Below are 21,546 nucleotides of genomic sequence, written 5' to 3' on the forward strand. Positions count from 1 at the left end.
GTTCTATAAGTTTCCCTGTAAAAACTGCTTTGGCTGTGTCCCAGAGATTCTGGTATGTTGTGTCTTTGTTCTCATGGGTTTGAAAGAACATCTGTATTTCTGCCTTAATTTTGTTATTTACCCAGTAGTCATTCAGGAGAAGGTTGTTCAGTTTCCATGTAGTTGTGCTGTTTTGAATGAGTTTCCTAATCTATAGTTCTAATTTGATTGCACTGTGGTCTGAGAGACTGTTTGGTATGATTTCTGTTCTTTTGCATTTGCTGAGGAGTGTTTTACTTCCAATTGTGTGGTAAATTTTAGAATAAGTGCTACGTGGTACTGAGAAGAATGTATATTTGTTGATTTGGTGTGGAGAGTTCTGTAGATGTCTATTAGATCTGCTTGTCCAGAACTGAGTTCAACTCCTGAATATCCTCATTAACTTTCTGTCTCATTGATCTGTCTAATATTGACAGTGGGGTGTTAAAGTCTCCCACTATTATTGTGTGGGAGTCTAAGTCTCATTGTAGGTCTCTAAGAACTTGCTTTATGAATCTGGGTCCTCCTGTATTGGGTGCCTATACATTTAGGATAGTTAGCTCTTCTTGTTGATCGAACCCCTTACCATTATATAATGCCCTTCTTTGTCTTTTTTGATCTTTGTTGGTTTGAAGTCTGTCAGAAACTAGGATTCCAACTCTTGCTCTTTTTTACTTTCCATTTGCTTGGTAAATATTCCTCCATCCCTTTATTTTCAGCCTATATGTGTCTTTGCACATGAGATGGGTCTCCTGAATACAGCACACCAATGGGTCTTGAGTCTATCCAATTTGCTGGTCTGTGCCTTTTAGTTTGGACATTTACCCCATTTACATTTGAGGTTAATATTGTTGTGTGAATTTGATCCTGTCATTTTGATGCTAGCTGGTTATTTTGCCAATAAGTTGATGTAGTTTCTTCATAGTATCAATGATCTTTACATTTTGGTGTGTTTTTGCAGTGACTGGTACTGGTTTTTCCTTTTCATATTTAGTGCTTCCTTCAGGAACTCTTGTAAGGCAGGCCTGGTGGTGACAAAATCCCTCAGTGTTTGCTTGTCTGTGAAGGATTTGATTTCCCCTTCACTTACGAAGCTTAGTTTGGCTGGATATGAAATTCTGGGTTGAAAATTCTTTTCTTTAATAATATTGAATATTGGCCCTCACTCTCTTCTGGCTTGTAGGATTTCTGCAGAGAGATCCGCTGTTAGTCTGATGGACTTCCCTTTGTGGATAACCTGACCTTTCTCTCTGACTGCCCTCAACATTTTTTCCTTCATTTCAACCTTGGTGAATCTGGCAATTATGTGTCTTGGGAGTGGTCTTCTCAAGGAGTATTTTAGTGGAGTTCTCTGTATTTCCTGAATTTGAATGTTGGCCTGTCTTGCTAGGTTGGGGAAGTTCTCCTGGATAATATCCTGAAATGTGTTTTCCAACTTGTTTCCATTCTCCCTGTCACTTTCAGGTACACCAATCAAATGTAGGTTTGGCCTTTTCACATAGTCCCCTATTTCTTTGAGGCTTTGTTCATTCCTTTTTATTCTTTTTGCTCTAATCTTGTCTTTATGCTTAATTTTGTTACATTGATCTTCAATCTCTGAATCCTTTCTTCGACTTGATCAATTGGGCTGTTGATACTTGTGTATGCTTCATGAAGTTCTCATGCTGTTTTTCAGCTCCATCAGGTCATTTATGTTCTTCTCTAAACTGGTTATTCTAGTTAGCAGTTCCTGTAACATTTTATCAAGGTTCTTAGCTTTTTACTTTGTTTTTCTTCCATTGTATTTCAAGTTTTCCAAGCTTCTCTTTTAGAATGGAACAACTTTGGATGTTTGTGATGAGAAGTACAGAATTAGCAAACTCTTTCACGTGAAGGAAATATAATTCTAAATTAACTATAATGGTCAATTTTTTATGTATTGTGGTAACATATATGCAACTTAAAATTTTCTGTTTTAACCATTGTTAAGTGTACAATTCAATGGCATTAATTACATTCACAATGCTATTCAACCATCACTATTGTTTCCAAACATTTTCTTCATCCCAAGTTGAAACTCTGCACCCATTAAGCAATAACTCCTGCTTTGTGCTTCCTCCCAACCCCTAGTCCCTGGTAACCTCTAATCTACTTTCTGTCTGTATGAATTTGCCTATTCTAGATACTTAATATATAGTACTCTGATTTTTGTTATCTATGTTGATGGCATGTGACATTTATGGGGAGGTGAAAACAATTAATGATCTCCTCTTCCAGTTTGGGAATCATGTTCATGCCTCCTTAGTCAGATTCAGGCCAAAGAATAATAATCTAGTTATATCCATGTATATAATCAACATATTTTAACTATCTACTATGTAGCAGGGAATTTTTCATAATCTCTTATGACCAAGTTTCTTAGTGAAACTCTTGCATCATCCCTTTAAGTAAATGAACTTTGTCTGCAGTAAAGAACCACAGATTGATCAACTGTTGAGATGGTAATATGAATCCTGCATACAGTGTACTTTGGTGAGGAAGGTAGGCATAGTCTTTGCACTAAAATAATGGATGTTAGCTATTTCGCACTCATATTTATGTTCTGGCACATCTTATGTGTTGAACTCAATACCAAGAGAGTCTTACTTTAAGAAGCCTCCAGCCTTCTCATGTCCCTTCACCCCATCACACTCACCGCCATTATCACTCACTGCATCCCTTCACTGCCTTTACCACTATACAGCAAACATGAAATAAAACCATAATTTTGACATAGTGTCAAAACCTATAGTGTTACTAAACATTACTTATAGAGGCTTCATTTTTAGTATTGTTAGAAAATCTTCTAAAACAGACTTCTTCTGATGTTAACATTTACTCCAAATATACTTCTGCAGAAATCGCTGATATTGCTATGCCATATTATATTATATAAGTGATAGTTATTTTCAGTTACTGAGAGAGAGCTATAGCACAAGTGATGGAAATTGTATAATTTATACAATTATACAAATTGAATAATTTGAATAGAGGACAGAGTGGTGGGTGGTATTTGGATAGGAGAAATTTCCAAAGGATATTAATGTTAAACATTCTTAAAATTTAATTCTTATAGTTTAAGAATATATATTCTCTAAATTTTCTTAGGTCTGTGAGTAGATAACATCAGAAATTGTACAGAGAAACTGGTATCTTACTCTTTAATATAGTCATATAAAGATTACCAATTCTGGCCAAGTGTGGTGGCTCATGCCTGTAATCCCAGCACTTTGGGAGGCCAAGGTAGGAGGATTGCTTGAAGCCAGAAGTTTGAGACTATAGTGAGACCCTGTCTCTACAAAATAAAATTCTTTTTAACTAGCTTGGCATGGTGGTGCAACCCTATAGTGCTAACTACTCAGGAGGCTGAGGCAGGAGCATCACTTGAGCCCAAAGATTCAAGGTTACAGTGAGCTATGATCACACCATTGCATTCTAGCCTGGGCAACAGAGTGAGACTGTGTATATTTCTAAAAATTTTTTATATTTTTTAATCACCAATTTCTCTTTTGTTAGAGATGAAAAAAATAATAATAGACTTCCAAAGTCAAAACTGAAACACAAGACAATTATGTAGAATTTTGTGTTTCTTGTTTTTATTTTTTAAGGTTAAATGTTCTATGCATTTTATACTCAATATTTTTCTTTAGGTGATTTAGTGGCCCTCAATACAAAATGATGCCCCACTCAAACACAAACACTCTCCAAAACCACTTCTGTAGTTTTCTAGTACCGTATAACTGTAGAAATGCTTTAATATGCATGTATTACTGTGTGGCAAATTATCTATTTTTATTTATAGTACATTTGTATTATAACATGGAAATCTTAATATACAAATGTTGTTCTATATTACAAAACAATCTTTTTCTAGAACATATTACTAATATTAAAATATTAGTGAATAACACTTGAAACACTAGCCTTTTTTTTACTTCCAATGCAAATTTTCTCTAGTACCAAAAATCTTGGTGATTTTTAAAATAGAACGGTGGAAATATTCTTTGGAAGAGTTCGAATCTGTTGTTTTTGTAAGCATAAGTCATTTTTAAAACTCTAATGATTACAACTTTGTGAATGTTAATCAAGAATATCCCAAAGTAGAAATTTCACATGTTAAAACTAACTGGAAGCAACAAATCTATTCAATGAAATAGAAACCTTATACAGAGTTCAGAGCGCAAGTCTAACTTCTGTGAGGTACTGTTTACCAGAAACTACTCATTGACTGTAAGCCACAGCCTATACACACTGTCAAGTCAAATACAAAAATGAATAAATACAAAACAGACCTATATAGAGGTAACTAGATTAATATGATACTAATTAGGGCTATCATTCCCTAATTCAGCAGTAACATCTTACACAGAATCAAGTTTTAGGCCAGATGTCGTAACTCACACCTGAACCCCAGCACTTTGGGAGGCCAAGGCAGGAGGATCACTTGAGCCAGTAGTTTGAGGCCAGCCTGGCAATATGGCAAGACATCTCTAATTTAAAAAAAGAAAAAAAAGATGTAATCCCAGCACTTTGGGAGGCCGAGGCGGATGGATCATGAGGTCAAGAGATCAAGACCATCCTGGTCAACATGGTGAAACCCCGTCTCTACTAAAAATACAGAAAATTAGCTGGGCATGGTGACGCGTGCCTGTAATCCCAGCTACTCGGGAGGCTGAGGCAGGAGAATTGCCTGAACCCAGGAGGTGGAGGTTGCGGTGAGCCGAGATCGCGCCATTGCACTCCAGCCTGGGTAACAAGAGCGAAACTCCGTCTCAAAAAAAAAAGAAAAGAAAAAAGAGAATTAAGTTTTAAAGTCAAAAAAGTGAAACCATATAATGTCAAAATTATTCCACCAACTAGGAAGGAACAAAAGGAAAATCTGTGTTTCTGGCTATATGAACTATTATGTTTCTAAGATAAATATCAAATCCCAAGGTATGAAGGGTATGAGTGGAGAATTCTAAAGTGTTTCTGTTTTCTTACAGTATTTTTACACTTTTGCATTAATATGAGTCTAATAAAATTGTTCTTATATGGATTAAGTTCAATGTGTATTTTATTTAACGCTCATGTCTACCAACAAGCCATGAAAGCATATGGATATTAAGGATCATATTTAACCACTTGCCAGGCTATAAGGAATTTCTTCTAATTAAAGTGCTGATTGGACTTAAATGAAAAACACAACTAATGGTCTACAAAGTATGATTCAGAAGTAAATTTGAAAGGGATCTGAACTACTACCACTATCTACTTCTAGTTCAGAGACCCAAAGCATGTACTTACCTAAAAATTAGCAACTGTCTCTACTTAAAAAGCTTCTGCTGCTTGTGTGTTTTTCCCAACCATTTACTCATTTGAGTATCATTAATACTTCTTATAAATCAATTTAGAGACTAAAATTTTCTTGTATTCTGTAAAACCTAGGAAGGACAAGTATAAAACAATATGGTGCTTTGTAACTCTGAACATATAAGGAAGGTATAAATTTTCATGTATGCTGTATATAGCCAAACAATAGCCTCAGATTCTCTAGAATAAATTTTTTACTCATAAAGAACTAAGCAGGAGGAGCAAAAAATGCTTCCTTTTTGATGTAAATCTAAAAGCAAGGACATAGAACAGTTAGGAGAATCAAGTGTTCATGACACCAATTATAATTGTCCTGGGTAGATCCCCATTGAAGGAGGAGTAAACAGAAATATATATATTATATGAGTTCTGTGAAAAAAAATTGAATATGGCACTAAATTGAAGGCAAGGATGAATAGTACAAATACGTATAAGAACATATGTATGAGAGGAAATTAAATACAATTTTTAAAATATATCCCATATTCTCAATAACAGATCTTTAAAAAACAATTGAAAACTGAAAAACAGGAAAAATGAAATGGTTGCCGGCTAGTGTAAGAAAATACTGCCCAAAAACTGTTGACATGATGGAAAGAATCATATTTGCCTTTGTCATAAAAGGCCAGTAGTCACAACAGAAAATGAAATCCTTGACAGAGAAAGATATTTTTAATTCTTCCAGAATGTAAAAGAAAATAACATGAAAGATGAAATGATGAAATAAAATGCTAGAATAGAGAGAGCAGAGAGACAGATCCAACCAAAACATAGTAATTCTCAAGAAAAGAATACAGAATAAATGGAACAAAAAGAACGTGCAGAAATTTTAACAGCAAAACAAAAACACTGTGACTCGAATTTACTAATCAAACCAGGATTCATCATGCTTCAAGCAAAATTAATGAGAGGCAATCCATGCATAGTTATCCTAGCAATTATCTTACCCCCATCATCCCACTCCACCAAACGTCCTTGGCCTTTTAACATTTTATTTTATTTTATTTATTTTTTTTATTTTTATTTTTATTTTTAGATGGAGTTTCACTCTTGTTACCCAGGCTGGAGTGCAATGGCGCGATCTCGGCTCACTGCGACCTCCGCCTCCTGGGTTCAGGCAATTCTCCTACCTCAGCCTCCTGAGTAGCTGGGATTACAGGCACGCGCCACCATGCCCAGCTAATTTTTTGTATTTTTAGTAGAGACGGGGTTTCACCATGTTGACCAGGATGGTCTCGATCTCTTGACCTCGTGATCCACCGCCTCGGCCTCCCAAAGTGCAGGGATTACAGGCGTGAGCCACCGCGCCCGGCCTTTTAACATTTTATTTTAAAATAATTTTACACTTACAGAAAAGTTGTAAAGAAATAATACAGAGAGTTCATCTATCTCTTCACTCAACTTCTGATTTTAACAGCTTATATAATCAAAACAATTAGTAAAACCAAGAAATTAGCATTCATAAAGTACTATTAAGTAAACTACAAACTTCACCAGCTTTTTCACTAATGTTCTTTTTCTGTTCTAGGATCTAATCTTAAATCCTACATTAATTTGTCATGTCTCCTTATTCTCCATCAATCTGTGACATTTACATAGTCTTTTGTTGTCTTTCATGACCTTGATTTCTTTTTAAAATACTGATTAGTTATTTTGTAGAATACTCTTCACTTTGGGTTTGGCCTATGTTTTCTCTTAATTAGATAAAGGTTTTGAATTTGGAACAATAATATCACAGAGGTGATATGCCCTTATCAGTGTGTCATGTCAGGGGATATGAGATGCCAATGTGTCTCATTACTGGCAGTGTTGACTTTGATAACTTTAAGCATAAAGAGTAACTTGCCCACAGTAGCATGGTTGAGTAAGTGGCAGATCCAAGATTCTAATCCAAGTATGTTTTCTACCATAGAGAAAAAGTTAGCTGGTCCCTTAAATCCCTGCAGTGAAGATCACTGACAAACCATGCACAAAGAACTTCCCATTAGGATTTTAGTGCCTCCCTCATAACTATGAACATGCAGCCACATTAGAAGAAAACCTCTAGAGTGAGAGAACAAAATAAACAGAAAAAAAGAAATTCATAAGAAACTTACAATGCAGGGAGCAGAAGAAAATATCAAAGAAACTACAATTAATATCCTCTCAGAAATAGGCAAAAACTAATGAGAAGTGGTACATGCATAGACACCCTGATACGTTTTCTCTCAAACATCTGTCCTTTTGATTTTTTAGTCTTGTATTTTGAAATAATTTCAGATTTACTGAAAAACTGTAAAAATAATAGAGTTTCTATATATCCTTCACCTACTTCATCCTTTGGCTGGCAGGCACTGGCACAGGAAAGGAACATGAGTACATTCTAAACTATACACCTTATTCTAAAATTTCACTAGCTTTTCCACTAATGTGACAACTGAAATAAATTATGTGTGAGTTAAACATTAAAGGCAAAAGTTTTCAGAAAAAGAACCAAAAAAGACTGAGGTGAATAATAATAGAGAAAAGATAAAATTAGATTAATCCAAGAAGTCAAATATTTTTTAAATTGCAGAAAGAGGGGTAGAGAAAATCATTCAGAGGAAATTATCAATAAATTAATACAAGAAAACTTCCTAGAAATTTAAGGACAAGAGTCTCTAAATTGAAAGGGCCTACCAACTATTCACCACAATTACTGCAAAAGACTCACACTAAGTCAAATTATTGTGAAATTTCAGAATGGCAGGAATAATAGAAAAAAGTCCAAAAGCTTCTAAGGAGAGAAAATAGATCACATTTCCCCTTGATCTTATCTATTTTTTAAAATAAATTTTGCAATAACTTTTACCTTAAATGTATCGCACCATTGCACTCCAGCCTGGGTAACAAGAGCGAAACTCCGTCTCAAAAAAAAAAAAGAAAAGAAAAAAGAGAAAGTTTAGTATATTTTTTGCAGTAATTTTCTGCTTCCTTTTTCCTTTTGCAGACTTTAAATAGAATTCTATCTATTTGAGTGAGTTTTTCTATGTACAACTAAATCAGATAAAATACATTCAGATAAAATTCCATTCCATACATTTTCTTTGCCATTCTTTCTTTAGTACTTTAGATCTTAGGTATACCATTCACAAACCAGTGTTGTTTAAGTGTATTGTACTTTTTGTTTATATTTAAACTTCAAAATGATAACAGGTTTTAAAGTATTTGTACATTGCAGAACACTATCTTTGCAGAATAAATTATTTCTGCAATGAGATATTCCTAACCCAAATTGTATTAGCTCTTTATTGCAATGTGAAAATAGCTGCTTATTTCATCTTGTAAACCTTTAAGGAAGAGTTCTTCATGTCATCCTAGAAATTTAAACCAAGGTTTATTTAAAAACCTCCTCATTAAACTTTAAAGTTTGGTCAAAAAATTTTTACTTAAATAATATTTATAGGATCTTTTCTGTTCCATACTGTCAATTTTGTCTTACTCCTATAATGCTTATATGAGCTGGAGATTACCTCAATTCCTTTTATTTTTACTTCCTATATTGACTTGGTACATTTTTTCTCATTTTTGAATGCTGCTCCTTAAGAAATTTTCTTAAAAATAAGGAAAGGGAATAAAAATCAGATTAGTTTGTTTATCCTTCTAATCTGGCAAAAATATACATATTTAATTGGAGGATGATATTACAACTATAGCCAGAATAAGCTGGGCACGGTGGCTCATGCCTTAATCCCACCACTTTGGAAGATCAAGGTGGGCAGATCACTTGAGGCCAGGAGTTTGAGACCAGCCTGACCAGTGCGGTGAAACCCTGCCTCTACTAAAAATACAAAAAAAAAAAAAAATAGCTGGGCGTGGTGGTGCATACCTGTAATCCCAGCAACTCGGGAGCCTGAGGCATGAGAATCACTTGAACCCAAGAAGCAGAGGTTTCAGTGAGCCAAGATCATGCCACTGCACTCCATCCTGGGTGACAGAGCAAAACTGTCTCAAAAACAAACAAACAAACAAAAACTATAGCTAAAATAAAACTTGACTTACAGATTTGTTATTATTGCCATTTCTTTAAATATTGCTACATACTGTCAAATCTGGCAGAATCTTCATATATTATGAATCATTAGTTAACTCTGTAAGTCACATAAATAAGTTGTCCTTCACATAGAAATAGCATATGGACTCTACCATATAACAAGCGTTAAGTAAGAGCTCATTCTCAGTAGTTCATCAAATATCCATTGAGCATAACATTTGAAAAATAGTATCTGCAGTGCTGTAAATACAATTAATAAGACCTTACCCTCAAGATTACTTTCAGCTGTCTTCATGACCTAAGCCCGTAGTGTTCTTGTAACTTTAACTGTTACTTTAGAATTGTCAATGGCACCAGGCACAGTGGTTCATGTCTGTAATTTCAGCACTTTGGGAGGCCGAGGCAGGTGGATCACAAGGTCAGGAGTTCAAGACCAGCCTGGCAACATGGTGAAACCCTGTCTCTACTAAAAATACAAAAACTATCCAGGCGTGGCGGCACATGCCTATAGTCCCAGCTACTCGGGAGGCTGAGGTAGGAAAATTGCTTGAACCCAGGAGGCAGAGGTTGCAGTGAGCCAAGATCATGCCACTGCACCCCAGCCTGGGTGACAGAGCAAAAAGAAAAAAAAGAATTGTCAATGACTATTTCCTTTAAATATGGCAAAATTCAGTGCCAACATGTACTTTTTATTGAAACTGGAAGGACCTAAGTTAAATTAGCTTGCTTTGGAAATAAGTAAAAGGAATAAATGAGGGAAATATCAATAGATCTTCTCTAGGATATCAGGTTAAGTTATATATACTATAATGCACATTTCTAAAATTTCTTATGTGAACATTTATGACTCAAAGGTATCACTTTTCTATTTTGAAATGAGTAAAAACTATTAGCAACAAGGCAAGGATGTCCCCTCTTACCATTTTTTTCAACTAACAGTAAAACACAGAATAAGTAGAGATTTAACTTAACCATGGTAACAAATGCACACATACTTACTTTCCTAAATATCTAAACATATATCTATTTAATCCTGTTATTTGTAGTCTCAAAAGCACTAGTGTTTTATAGCTTCTTTCTCTCAAGGTGTCTATTAAACTTGTAATTTCTGATTGAATTAAAGTGAATCCAATATATTTAAGTCTGGTAATAAATTATTCTCACATTATAAAGTTGTCTTAGTTCAGGCTGCTATAACAGCTATATCATAGACTGGGTAGCTTATGCAACAAACATTTATTTCTCAAAGTTTTGGAGACCAAGAGGTTGGAAAGTCCAACACTGAAGTGCTGGAAGGTCTGGTATCTGTTAAGAACTAACTTCCTGGTTTGCTGATGTCTGTCTTCTCCAGTCTGCGAGGTGAAAAGCAGAGAGAGCAGAAGAAAGCTCTTTCCTGTCTCTTCTTACAAGGGCACTAATCCCATTCATGAGAGCTCACCCTGATGACCTAATTACCTCCCAAAGATCCCACCTCCAAATACCATCACACTGGGCTTTTACATATGAATTTGGGTGGGATACAAACATTCAGTCCATACCAAGAATATATTCACCATATGTACTTAGAGCACCTTAATAACGTTTCCTTTCCTAGTATATCAGAAGTTCTTAGCCTGGAAACTTCTTTCCAGCCTGGAAAGTTAAACCAGGGGTCACAAAAGGGCCCAGTAGTAAATGTTTTGAGCTTTACAGGCTAAATACATAGTTGCTATCAAAACTAGTCAACTCTGCCATTGTAGCATGAAAGTAGCCGTAGACAAAACAGAAACAATGAGTAAGACTGTGTTCCAGTAAAACTTTATCTATAAAACAGGTGATGGGGAGGGATAGCATTAGGAGAAATACCTAATGTAGATGATGGGTTTATGGGTGCAGCAAACCGTAGACAAAACAAACAATGAGTAAGACTGTGTTCCAGTAAAACTTTATCTATAAAACAGGTGATGGGGAGGGATAGCATTAGGAGAAATACCTAATGTAGATGATGGGTTTATGGGTGCAGCAAACCACCATGGCACATGTACACCTGTGTAACAAACCTGCATGTTCTGCACGTGTACCCCAGAACTTAAAGTATAATAAAAAGTAATAATAAATAAATAAAATTTTTTAAAAAAACAGATGATGAGCCAGATTTGGCCTGCTGTCCATAGTTTTATGACCCTTGAGTTACAGTATAATATGAAATATAGCATAAATGCATTTGCTATAATTTTATTTTTAATTATTTCTTTTAAATCTATTTTTTAGTTTAACATGGATTATCTGACCCTGAGCCTCTGGGCTATTTTAATATTTACATTTGCCATAAGCCCTTACTAGCCAAAATACTGAAGTGAGGGGGAAGTGTAAGTAAAAGGTAATTTGAGATATTTATTCATTCATTACTGTGTAAGGATGAGTATAGGTTGATATGATATTCTGAGTAAATCTTACACTTCTTTTATTGGGAAAAATCTTACTGTTTTATTTTCAGGTCCAATTATGGGTGTCCATTCTTAGTTTGAGCACTTACTTTCCTTGAATTCTGTGTCTGTCATTCCTTCTAATTGAACATTCTTTTCTCCTTTTACCTAATCTTTTTTTCTTTTCCGTTAGAACCTAGACTACTTGGATAGGCACTGTACTTACCATTACATAAAATTCTACTCATGAAACCTTAATCTCTTACAGAATAGTTTTTAAAAATTATTTGAATAATATCTTCCTCTACTTTCAGGACATATGATGAGAGCAGGTAGTAGGATTTTGTATTCTACACATCATTAACAGCATTTTAAATTTACCTTAGAAAGGTGTGGGGGAGGAATATAGGGGTATGCTTTTCATTCCATATGAAATTATTTCATATGAAATTGTTTCTTCAGTATTGCAATCTATTCAAACTACTCATCTTAAGATATATTGCCAAGATCTGTTTGACAGCTTCTTATTAGCCAAATCCCAAAGGTCTTGTGCTAGTCCTTGTCTTCTTAGATTTTCTTTAATTCAATACTGTCAACTAGTCTGTCTTCAGATCTGGTGTTTATGTTTTCCCTTCAAGATTCAGGTATAGATAAGGGCAGCACTGATCATAAACCTGACTGCATTTGCACAAAACACTAGAGTTATTAGCCTCTCCCTTCCTGCCTTAAATCCTGATGCTTGCTTCTCTTCCTTATTAATAAATGTTCTTTTTGGCATTTTCTTTTCTTGAATAAGGCACTTCTGTCTGCATTAAAAACCTGTTTAGGCAGATATCCTTTTTCCTCAATGATTTTCGTAATGGCATATTGGAATTCATCTGCTGCCTTCTGGAACTCATCTGCTGCCTTTTGGAAGCTGTTTCTCCTGTTATCTTGACATTTTTTAAGCCAAACCTCTTTCTAAAATTATCAAATCACCCTTTAGTGGCATAAATTATCCAGCTTTAGATCCTTCACCTTCCTTTTGCTTTAAGTTTTTATATAATGACTTTGCTTTTTCTCAAATCATATTAGAGTCCATAGGTTTGCCTTTCTTATAGCAATCCCACATCCACATAAAAGCTACATTTTCTAACACAAAATAAAAAGATATTATTTTACAAAAAGTGCAAGGTGTTTGTGCCTGCTGCCATAGCTGCAGCAGTGCCTTCATGAATTTCCTTTTTTTTTACAGTGGTCCTTATGCTGGATTCATTTGTCTTGAAGTGGTGGGTAGCCTCAGCTGCAGACCTCAATCTGCAGTATATACCAAGCAATTCAACGTTTTCTCATAATGTCATGACTTTCCTTCTTGGGAGCACTTCCTGCATCATTAGTGGAATTTCTTAAGGGTCTTATGGTGTTATTCAAGGTTTACAGTAATGCACTAAACACGAGAAATATGCAAAAACTGAGAAAGATTAAATTTTACTTTGATATGCAATTTGCTGGAGAGGTGAACTGCTCACACAGAGATGATTATCATCACATGGTATTTTAAGCAGACACAATACTTGAGCTCATCATTTGAGCGTACTGCAATAGTAATAGGAAGTTGCTATGAAATTTTTATAGTAGTACAGTATGAACCTACTGTAAATTTTATGAAGTTATGATATAATACTGCATCTTTACATTTGTTTACATTTCTCTCAACCACAAATGGCACCATGTATGGTCTGTTTTTATATGCAGAAGTTTTGATAAATTTTAACTTTTTATTAAAAATTTGTGTATATTTTATGGTAGTAAATGATAGAATGACCCTACATATATTTTATGCACTCGTGACATACCTAACTTTAAAAATGCCTTATTAATTTTTTTCAGTATTTCTTAGGCAGTACAGCTTATCTGCGAGTTTTTTCAAATTGTTGCAAATCTCCAAATAATTTTCTGATATATTTATTGAAAAAAACTTCACATATAAGTGGCCAGGTGCGGTGGCTCATGCCTGTAATCTCAGCACTTTGGGAGGCTAAAGTGGGTGAACCACTCAAGGCCAGGAGTTTGAGACCATCCTGGCCAACATGGTGAAACCCTGTCTCTACTAAAAATACAAAAATTAGCCAGGAATGGTGGTGCATGCCTGTAATCCCAGCTACGCAGGTGGCTAAGGCACAAGAATCACTTGAGCCCAGGAGGCAGAGGTTGCAATGAGCCAAGATTTCACCATTGCACTCCAGCCTGGGTGAAAGAGTGAAATTCTGTCTCAGGGAAAAAAAAAAAAAAAACTTCATATATATTTAATAAGTACACCCATGCAGTTCAAACTTATGTTGTTCAAGGGTCAGCTTTATTAATTTATCTCTCCACTGCCAAATCCTTTTTCAAAGCTACATTACTGCCTAATAGGATTACTATATATATATATATATATATTTTTTTTTTTTTTTTTTTTTTTGAGACAGAGTCTTGTTCTGTCACCCAAGCTGGAGTGCAGTGGCACGATCTCAGCTCACTGCAACCTCTGCCTCCCAGGTTCAAGCAATTCTGCCTCAGCTTCCTAAGTAGCTGGGACTACAGGCGTGTGCCACCACACTCAGCTGATTTTTGTGTTTTTAGTAGAGATGGGCTATCACCATATTGGCTGGGCTGATCTCGAACTCCTGACCTCATGATCCACCCACCTTGGCCTGGATCCATCAGGTAATCCACCTGCCTCAGCCTCCCAAAGTGCTGGGATTACAGACATAAGCCACCGTGCCCGGCCTAGGATTACTATACATTTCTTCAAAACTTCTACATCTTCAATTTCCATCTTTTAGTCATACATAAAATTTGAATTTAGCTTTTTATCTGACATTAAGTTTTCCCCTCTTATCACTCTCATCAACTGTTAGCCACACCCTTACCATTAAATATTATATTCTCTGGCCAGGCACAGTGGCTCATGCCTGTAATCCCAGCACTTTGGGAGCCCAGGGTGGGTGGATTGCCTGAAGTCAGGAGTTCAAGACCAGCCTAAGCAGCACATGAAACCCCACCTCTACTAAAAATTCAAAAATTATCCAGGCGTGGTGACGTGACCTGTAGTCCCAGCTACTTTGAGGCTGAGACACAAGAATTGCTTGAACCTGGGAGGCGGAGGTTGCAGTGACCTAAGATCACACCACTGCACTCCAGCCTGGGCAACAGAGTGATATATATTCTCTCCAGTTTTACCATATTTATCAACCTAAATTATTCATATATAAATATACTGAAGTTAGTACTGGTCCCTGTTCTCTCTAGCACATTGAGCCTTTAACCAAATAGTTTCACATACATAAAACAGTTTAACTTCATATATCTCTATTTCACCTGGGAGGACCAGTGTTCATTGGGTTACAGCCAATAACCTATAAGTAGTTAACTGGGTATGACTAGCTGGTGTATTATCATAATAGATTTTATTCATTCAGCAAATACTTATTGAGCACCTACCTTGTGTTTATCATTATTCTAGATACTGGGAATACAGCTATGAACATTAGTAAATGGTACTGGACAGTATTAAACAGGTCAGGGAAATTTAGGCCAGTCTGTAGAATTTGGTTTTAGCAAACCCAACAAAGTTGAGCCATTAGAGCCATGCTGTCTCCAATATCGTACCCACTAGCTACATGAGACTATTTAATTTTTATTTTAAATTAACTTAAATTAAATTAAAAATTCAGTTCCTGAGTTGCAACTAACCACATTTCAAGTGCTAAATAGCCACATGTGACTAGTGGCCACCATACTTGATAGTGTAGACGTAAAACATTCCCATTAACATAGACTGTTCTATTAGACAGCACTGCTCTAGAGATAGTAGAACAAATATGGAAAATTTTGAGCCTATCCAAAATTTAAAATATGTCTTAGGACAGCTTGATTCCCTAAATTAGGAGCTGGCTTAGACCTAAATTGCCGAAAAGGTAGTAGTAGCTAGGTTGATTCTTTGACCCACACTAGTATTAACAACAACAACAATACAAATGCCAGATGACACAGGTATGTGAAATTCTTCTGAATTATACAGCGTAAGTACCTATATGCCTGTCCTACTTATATCCACTTAAAGGATGCTTTTGGGGTTTAGACAACTTTCTAAAGAGGCTCCTGCCAAAAACACAATTCCTCTTTTAAAAACAAGTTTTTAAGACCCACCTAAGAGAAGGAAATGTTGTAACTCGTAATCTGTGCTGACTCATCCCTCATTTTATTTACCAAACATTTATACTGTAACACTAGACTAGAGATTGTTTAATATCGATTCTAAGCTCTCAGCAGAAACAAGCTGCTCCTGAGTTCAGGGGCCCTCCTAATTGCTAGCCTCTCACTTTTTAACATTTTAATTTAATTGGTACCAAAGTTCTGCAGATATTTAGTGAATGTTGATTGATGGTCTGCACTCATCTGTTCTAACTTATCTTTTTTTCTTCCATTCAGTGTTCCTGATCTATATTTTCTCTTTACTTAACAGACAGTGCGGAGCATTCATTATTAAGACAATTGGGCAGCTCTAGTCCAGCTCAACTGATTTATTGTCCAGTGATCCTTGTGTGGCCGAGATCCAGCTTCAACAAAACGGCTAGAAGCTGCCTGTTGTGAAACTTAGGGTTAGTTAATACCTCACCATACTCAGTTATTCCACTATAAGCTGTCTAAATTTGATAAAATTTGCTTTTTCAGCTGTTCTACAAAATTATTTAGGTAGATGTGGCATGTTGGTTTTTTATGTGCTAATCTAACTGTAATGACCTTTTCTACAACGTGTTTTATCCATTCCATAAATAACCACATTGAAATAAATAACCACATTGAAAATAGTGAGGTGTCTTATTTTCTCTGCTTTGTGTTATTTTTCCTTATCAAACTATTAGACGTTATGTTTCATATTATTTGATATTTATTTTCATATTTAGGATAAGAATCACTTTTAATTATAATACTTTTAAACTTTCATATATTTTACAATGTATGCTATTTTAATCTTAATGATTTAATTCTATTTTTTGCTTTGCCGTTTTGTCGTTTAATATGCTTTTGTCTAATTTTTCATTCATCTGTAACTGTTACTTCTTAATTTTGCATCTGCCATGGTTTTCAGAATCTGAATAGTATTTATATTTCTTTTTTATAACATTTTCCAAATATTAAAAATACCATCAACATGAGCAATATTCTTGCCTTTTCATGTAATTTGACTATATTAAATTTTTTCTCCAATGTTTAAGACAATATTGAAATCCTCCTATAGCATAATTTATTTGGTATCAAATTTCATAAAATATGTATCCACCTTGGGAATTTTGATAAAAGAAGGGTTCACCTCTGACATGATCGCATAACATTGATTGAAATTCCACCAAATTAATGTTCTTTGAATGCTTTCATCTTTAAACCTTTTCTTCTTATATGCAACCAATATATTCAATTATATATGTGATTAATTTTAAAAAGGACAATTGTTTCCATAAAATGCAAAACTATTTTTTACACCAAAAGAAAATTTTAGATTCTGATTATAAAGCCCATTTTTACTATAAAATTGGAAAATAGATGGGAGGGGGAGTCATTCATTCTTCAAAAGGTACAGAACAAATCCTACGTAGGGGTTTTTAATCTCTAAAATTTCTGCAGTAGTACAGGAAATACTCCTCTTTACATTCTTTTGCAGTTCTTTCACTGACTTGCTAATTTTAGGTGGTGGGGGCAGGGGAGCCATAAAAGTTGGTATTCCCCTAATAAATCTATCTCTTTTATCTCCTGTTTCAACCCAAATGTATTCCATGCTCAACAGCAGCAGCAGAAATAATAGGATATAGATCACAGAGCTTTTTCTGGTGAGTCGAATAGGGTGTTTTCTTTTGAAACTGTAATCAATATGTTTGCTAGTCAAATTGTTTTATGAGAACAGCAGAACCTTATGAATGTATACTAGCATACAAGGATCTCAAGTACATTAATTATTCTCAGTTTTAGGAATGTAAATAGATTAAGTCCCACAATGAAATTTCAAAAGTTTTTGTTCTGTAAGGAAAAAATTACTAACCACTGATGTTCGAGATTTTCTTTTAATAGCACTATCCTTGAGAACCAAAAAGTTTATGTTTTTATTTTCAAATGTTAAACAAGATGCTAAACAAATCCTGGACTGCTAATAAAAATTAATTTGGATAAGGAATTTTGATAATAATTGATACCCAAGTGTGTTTCTTCCACAGAGCTATATAAATAATATGCATACACGTATATACATGTTTATATACATATATACACACACATATACAATTTATACATATACACTTTCTTAGAATTTAGCTTTATTTTTAGAAGCTAATAAAAATTTTGGAGTTTCTTGACAATCTGAATAAATGGAGGATATCATTCAGCCTTCTTTATGGCCTAGCTTAATAGCCCAAATATGTTACTCTTTTTTTTTTTTTTTTTTTTAAGAGACATTCTTGCTCTGTGGCCCAGGTTGGAATGCAGTTATTCAATCACGGCTCACTGTGACCTCAAACTCCTGGCCTCAAGCCATCCTCTCACCTCAGCCTCCCCAGTAGCTAGGATTACGGGCATGTACCACTACACTCAGTTAATCTTTTATTTTTTGTAGAGACAGGATCTTACTAGGTTCCCCAAGCTGGTCTCAAACTCCTGAGCTCAAGTGATCCTTCTACTTTGGCCATCCAAAGTGCTGAGATTATAGGCGTCAGCCACTGTACTCAGCCCCAAACGTGTTACTTCTAAGAACATAGATTGAGAGAACAAAAATTCTCCATACATATACTAAGCAAAACCCATTTTATTTCTTTCTATTTTGTAGTATATCTCTAATAGATAATTTTGAAAAGTAAGGTTTTACTTAGGACCCATTTTGAAGGACAATCTGAAGAAATTATCTGAAATTCACTTGGTGTTGGAATAAAATGGATAATACAGATATTAGTACATGTACCAAAATCACAAGGTAATAACTTTGCAAACTGTTTTCCCAAAATCTCTAATACAATCAGAGATAGAAAGATGGTAACATGTCAAAAGATAAAAAGTCTTGGGAAATTAGACTTTAACTTTGTCAGCTGATTTCAGAAGGATGGCTTGGAGAGAGGTATGATTTAGTTTATAACAGATTGCTTTATAAATTTCACAAGAACAGTACAATTATTTTCAAACAAATTTATACATGATAATCCCCATATGTAGGAGTGTGTTTCCTGGATTTATACTACACTTAACTATAAAATAATGAATTGGGGGTTACACACAAAAACTCTTTGTATATTTCCCAGAAACTGTGATTCAGTAGAATTAAAATACAGAATCAAAGGACTTTAGGAGGGTATCCAATATAACTTCAATATCATGCTTCAACATGCTCTTTGTTGTAATAAATTGTTGGCCTCTAGACCTATAGTTTGACTCCAATTTCTCCTGAAATCCCTACAGATTTAAAAGTGGCAAAGGGGAAATTTTTACCCAAAGGATGAATATAAATAATATTTATAATTGGTGCTGTTTCTTTCAACTCTTATTCAGTGTTTTTAATCCCTGTGCATAAGTCCTTTAAAATATGGCATCAGCTTTGTCCTTCCATGTTGAATACCACTCTCTGATTAGCAGCTACAGTGGCTGCTGTTTGTTGGACTTACTCTTCCCTTTGAAACACAGGAGTGTGAGAAGTGGCCTCTCTATTCTTAGAGACCAAGGCCCCTCATTTCCTCCCCTGTTAAGAGTTTTCTCACTTCAGAAGATGAGCAACAGTTGGTGGTTGTTCATCAGAGAAACTCTGGGGGACGTAGATCCTCACACTTCTTGGAATATACCTGTAAGATTCTGGTATACCCTTAGGCCTAAAGAGAAAATGTCTAAGAAGAAAGTTCTTTGATTAGACTTGTACTTTTTTCTTTCTCCATTTTTCTAAGAGTTTTTATTTCCTGGGAAAAATTATTGTTTTAAAAGATGGTAGTTTTTGTGTTGTTATTTTGTTTTATAATGAGTCAAGTTTCTTTCCAGAGGTATAAAGCCTTCAAAGCAACTGTCCCTAACTTCTTTTCTTTTTTCTTTTTTTTCTTTTTTTGAGACAGTCTCACTCTGTTGCCAGGCTCCAAGCTGGAGTGCAGTGGCACAATCTCGGCTCACTGCAACCTCTGCCTCCCGGGTTCAAGCAATTCTCCTGCCTCAGCCTCCTGAGTAGCTGGGATTACAGGAGCATGCCACCACGCCCAGCTAATTTTTGTATTTTTAGTAGAGACGGGGTTTCACCATGTTGGCCAGGATGATCTCGATCTCTTGACCTCGTGATCTGCCCACCTCGGCCTCCCAACCCTAACTTCTTAATATTTATTTTCTCCCTTTGCTAACCACTGACCAGTTTTGTGGCATTCTCTCTATACCTTTGTCTTTGATAGTTTTTAATCCTTTAAAAAGTTTTCCCCTCAGAAAATTTCAAGCTAGGAATTAAACTCTACTTGTTCTATCTCATGAGTTCCATAATCCTATTAGTTGCCCTTTCTCTTTTTCTATTTTTTTTTTTTTTTTTTTTTTTTTGCAGAGGACCAGGAAGGATGGTGTGGGGGACAGTGTCTCTCTCTTGTCCAGGCCAATGAGATCATAGCTCACTGCAACCTCAAACTCCTGGACTAAGCAATCTTCCCGCTTCAGCCTCCAGAGTAGCTAGAACTACAGACATGTACCAACATTACTATACCTGCCAATTTCTTAAAATTTTTTTTGTAGAAATGAGGTCTCATTAGGTTTCCCAGGCTTGTCTTGAACTCCTGGCCTCAAGAGATCCTCCCACCTCAGCCTCCCAAAGTGCTGGGATTTACAGGTGTTGAGTCACTGCACTGGGCCTTAGTTGTCCTCTTTCAATCTGGGAAGACTTTCCTGTCTACCCACTGGAATAGCTCTTCTCCAACTTGTTCTCCAAATACTATACCCTTGTTTGGATCAATTTTTTTAAAAACTGATGTGCTGACAGTGAGAAAGACCTCCCTTCATTCTAGGCTTCTCCCCTTTCCAGCTACTAGCCTTATGATGGAGGACCTCTATTTTCTGTTTTGGGTAGAATGTTTCCAAATTTCTAGAGACTCTGAGTCTTTTCTTACTCACTAAATTCAGTTAACCTCCTTGACTAAAAATGATAGGACTTAAGGATATTCATTATGTAGCCCTTATGTATGTACTGTCATCTCTGCTTTCATTTTCAAATAAAATTCTACACTTAAAGAAAAAAACGCAATTAAGCATATTTAATTTTGTAAGAGTTTTGTCCAGTTCCAAGCATATCACAGGTGATATTTAAATCCAAAGAATATTTTCACAAAAGTCTATATTAACTTAAATATATAATCTAATCATGCTAACTGGAATTCTAGATTTGGAAAATAAAGGCAAAAGAGAGTCCTTCCTTAGGGAAGTCCTTCCCTTGACTTCCCTAAGAAAAGGATAAAAGAGAATGCCTATTAACCCAAAAGACTTAATCAAGTTTGGTAGAATTTCCAGTAGTGTAACGCAACACGAAAACATTTCAGACAATGTTATGGGAAAGATGTTTGGCTAAGGAATCCAGCTTAAATGTAGATAAATCATACTTAAGAATGTCATTCTTAGTTTTCACAGCTCTTTTCTTCCATTTCTAAACCCACTGGTATATTCTTAAAGCTCCAAGGTTTTCACAACGGTTCCTAATAATAACAGAGCAAGCATTTTAGAAGTATGAAAAAA

At 35.3% G+C, this 21,546-nt stretch overlaps 1 protein-coding gene across 1 annotated transcript in view; it reads left to right on the top strand.

Annotated features, from left to right (window-relative positions):
• The window catches only part of BOLL (boule homolog, RNA binding protein), an 86,362-nt gene extending 66,657 nt beyond the window's left edge, over nt 1-19,705 (top strand). The window contains exon 12 of the mRNA XM_064372760.1: nt 19,568-19,705. Coding sequence (XP_064228830.1) covers nt 19,568-19,705 — 138 coding nt within the window. The remainder of the gene's footprint in view (nt 1-19,567) is intronic.
• Nucleotides 19,706-21,546: the final 1,841 nt, after the last annotated feature.

Source organism: Aotus nancymaae, unplaced genomic scaffold (assembly GCF_030222135.1).
Source record: "Aotus nancymaae isolate 86718 unplaced genomic scaffold, 86718_ANA_hifiasm-v0.15.2.pri h1tg000008l, whole genome shotgun sequence".
NCBI classification, from domain to species: domain Eukaryota; kingdom Metazoa; phylum Chordata; class Mammalia; order Primates; family Aotidae; genus Aotus; species Aotus nancymaae.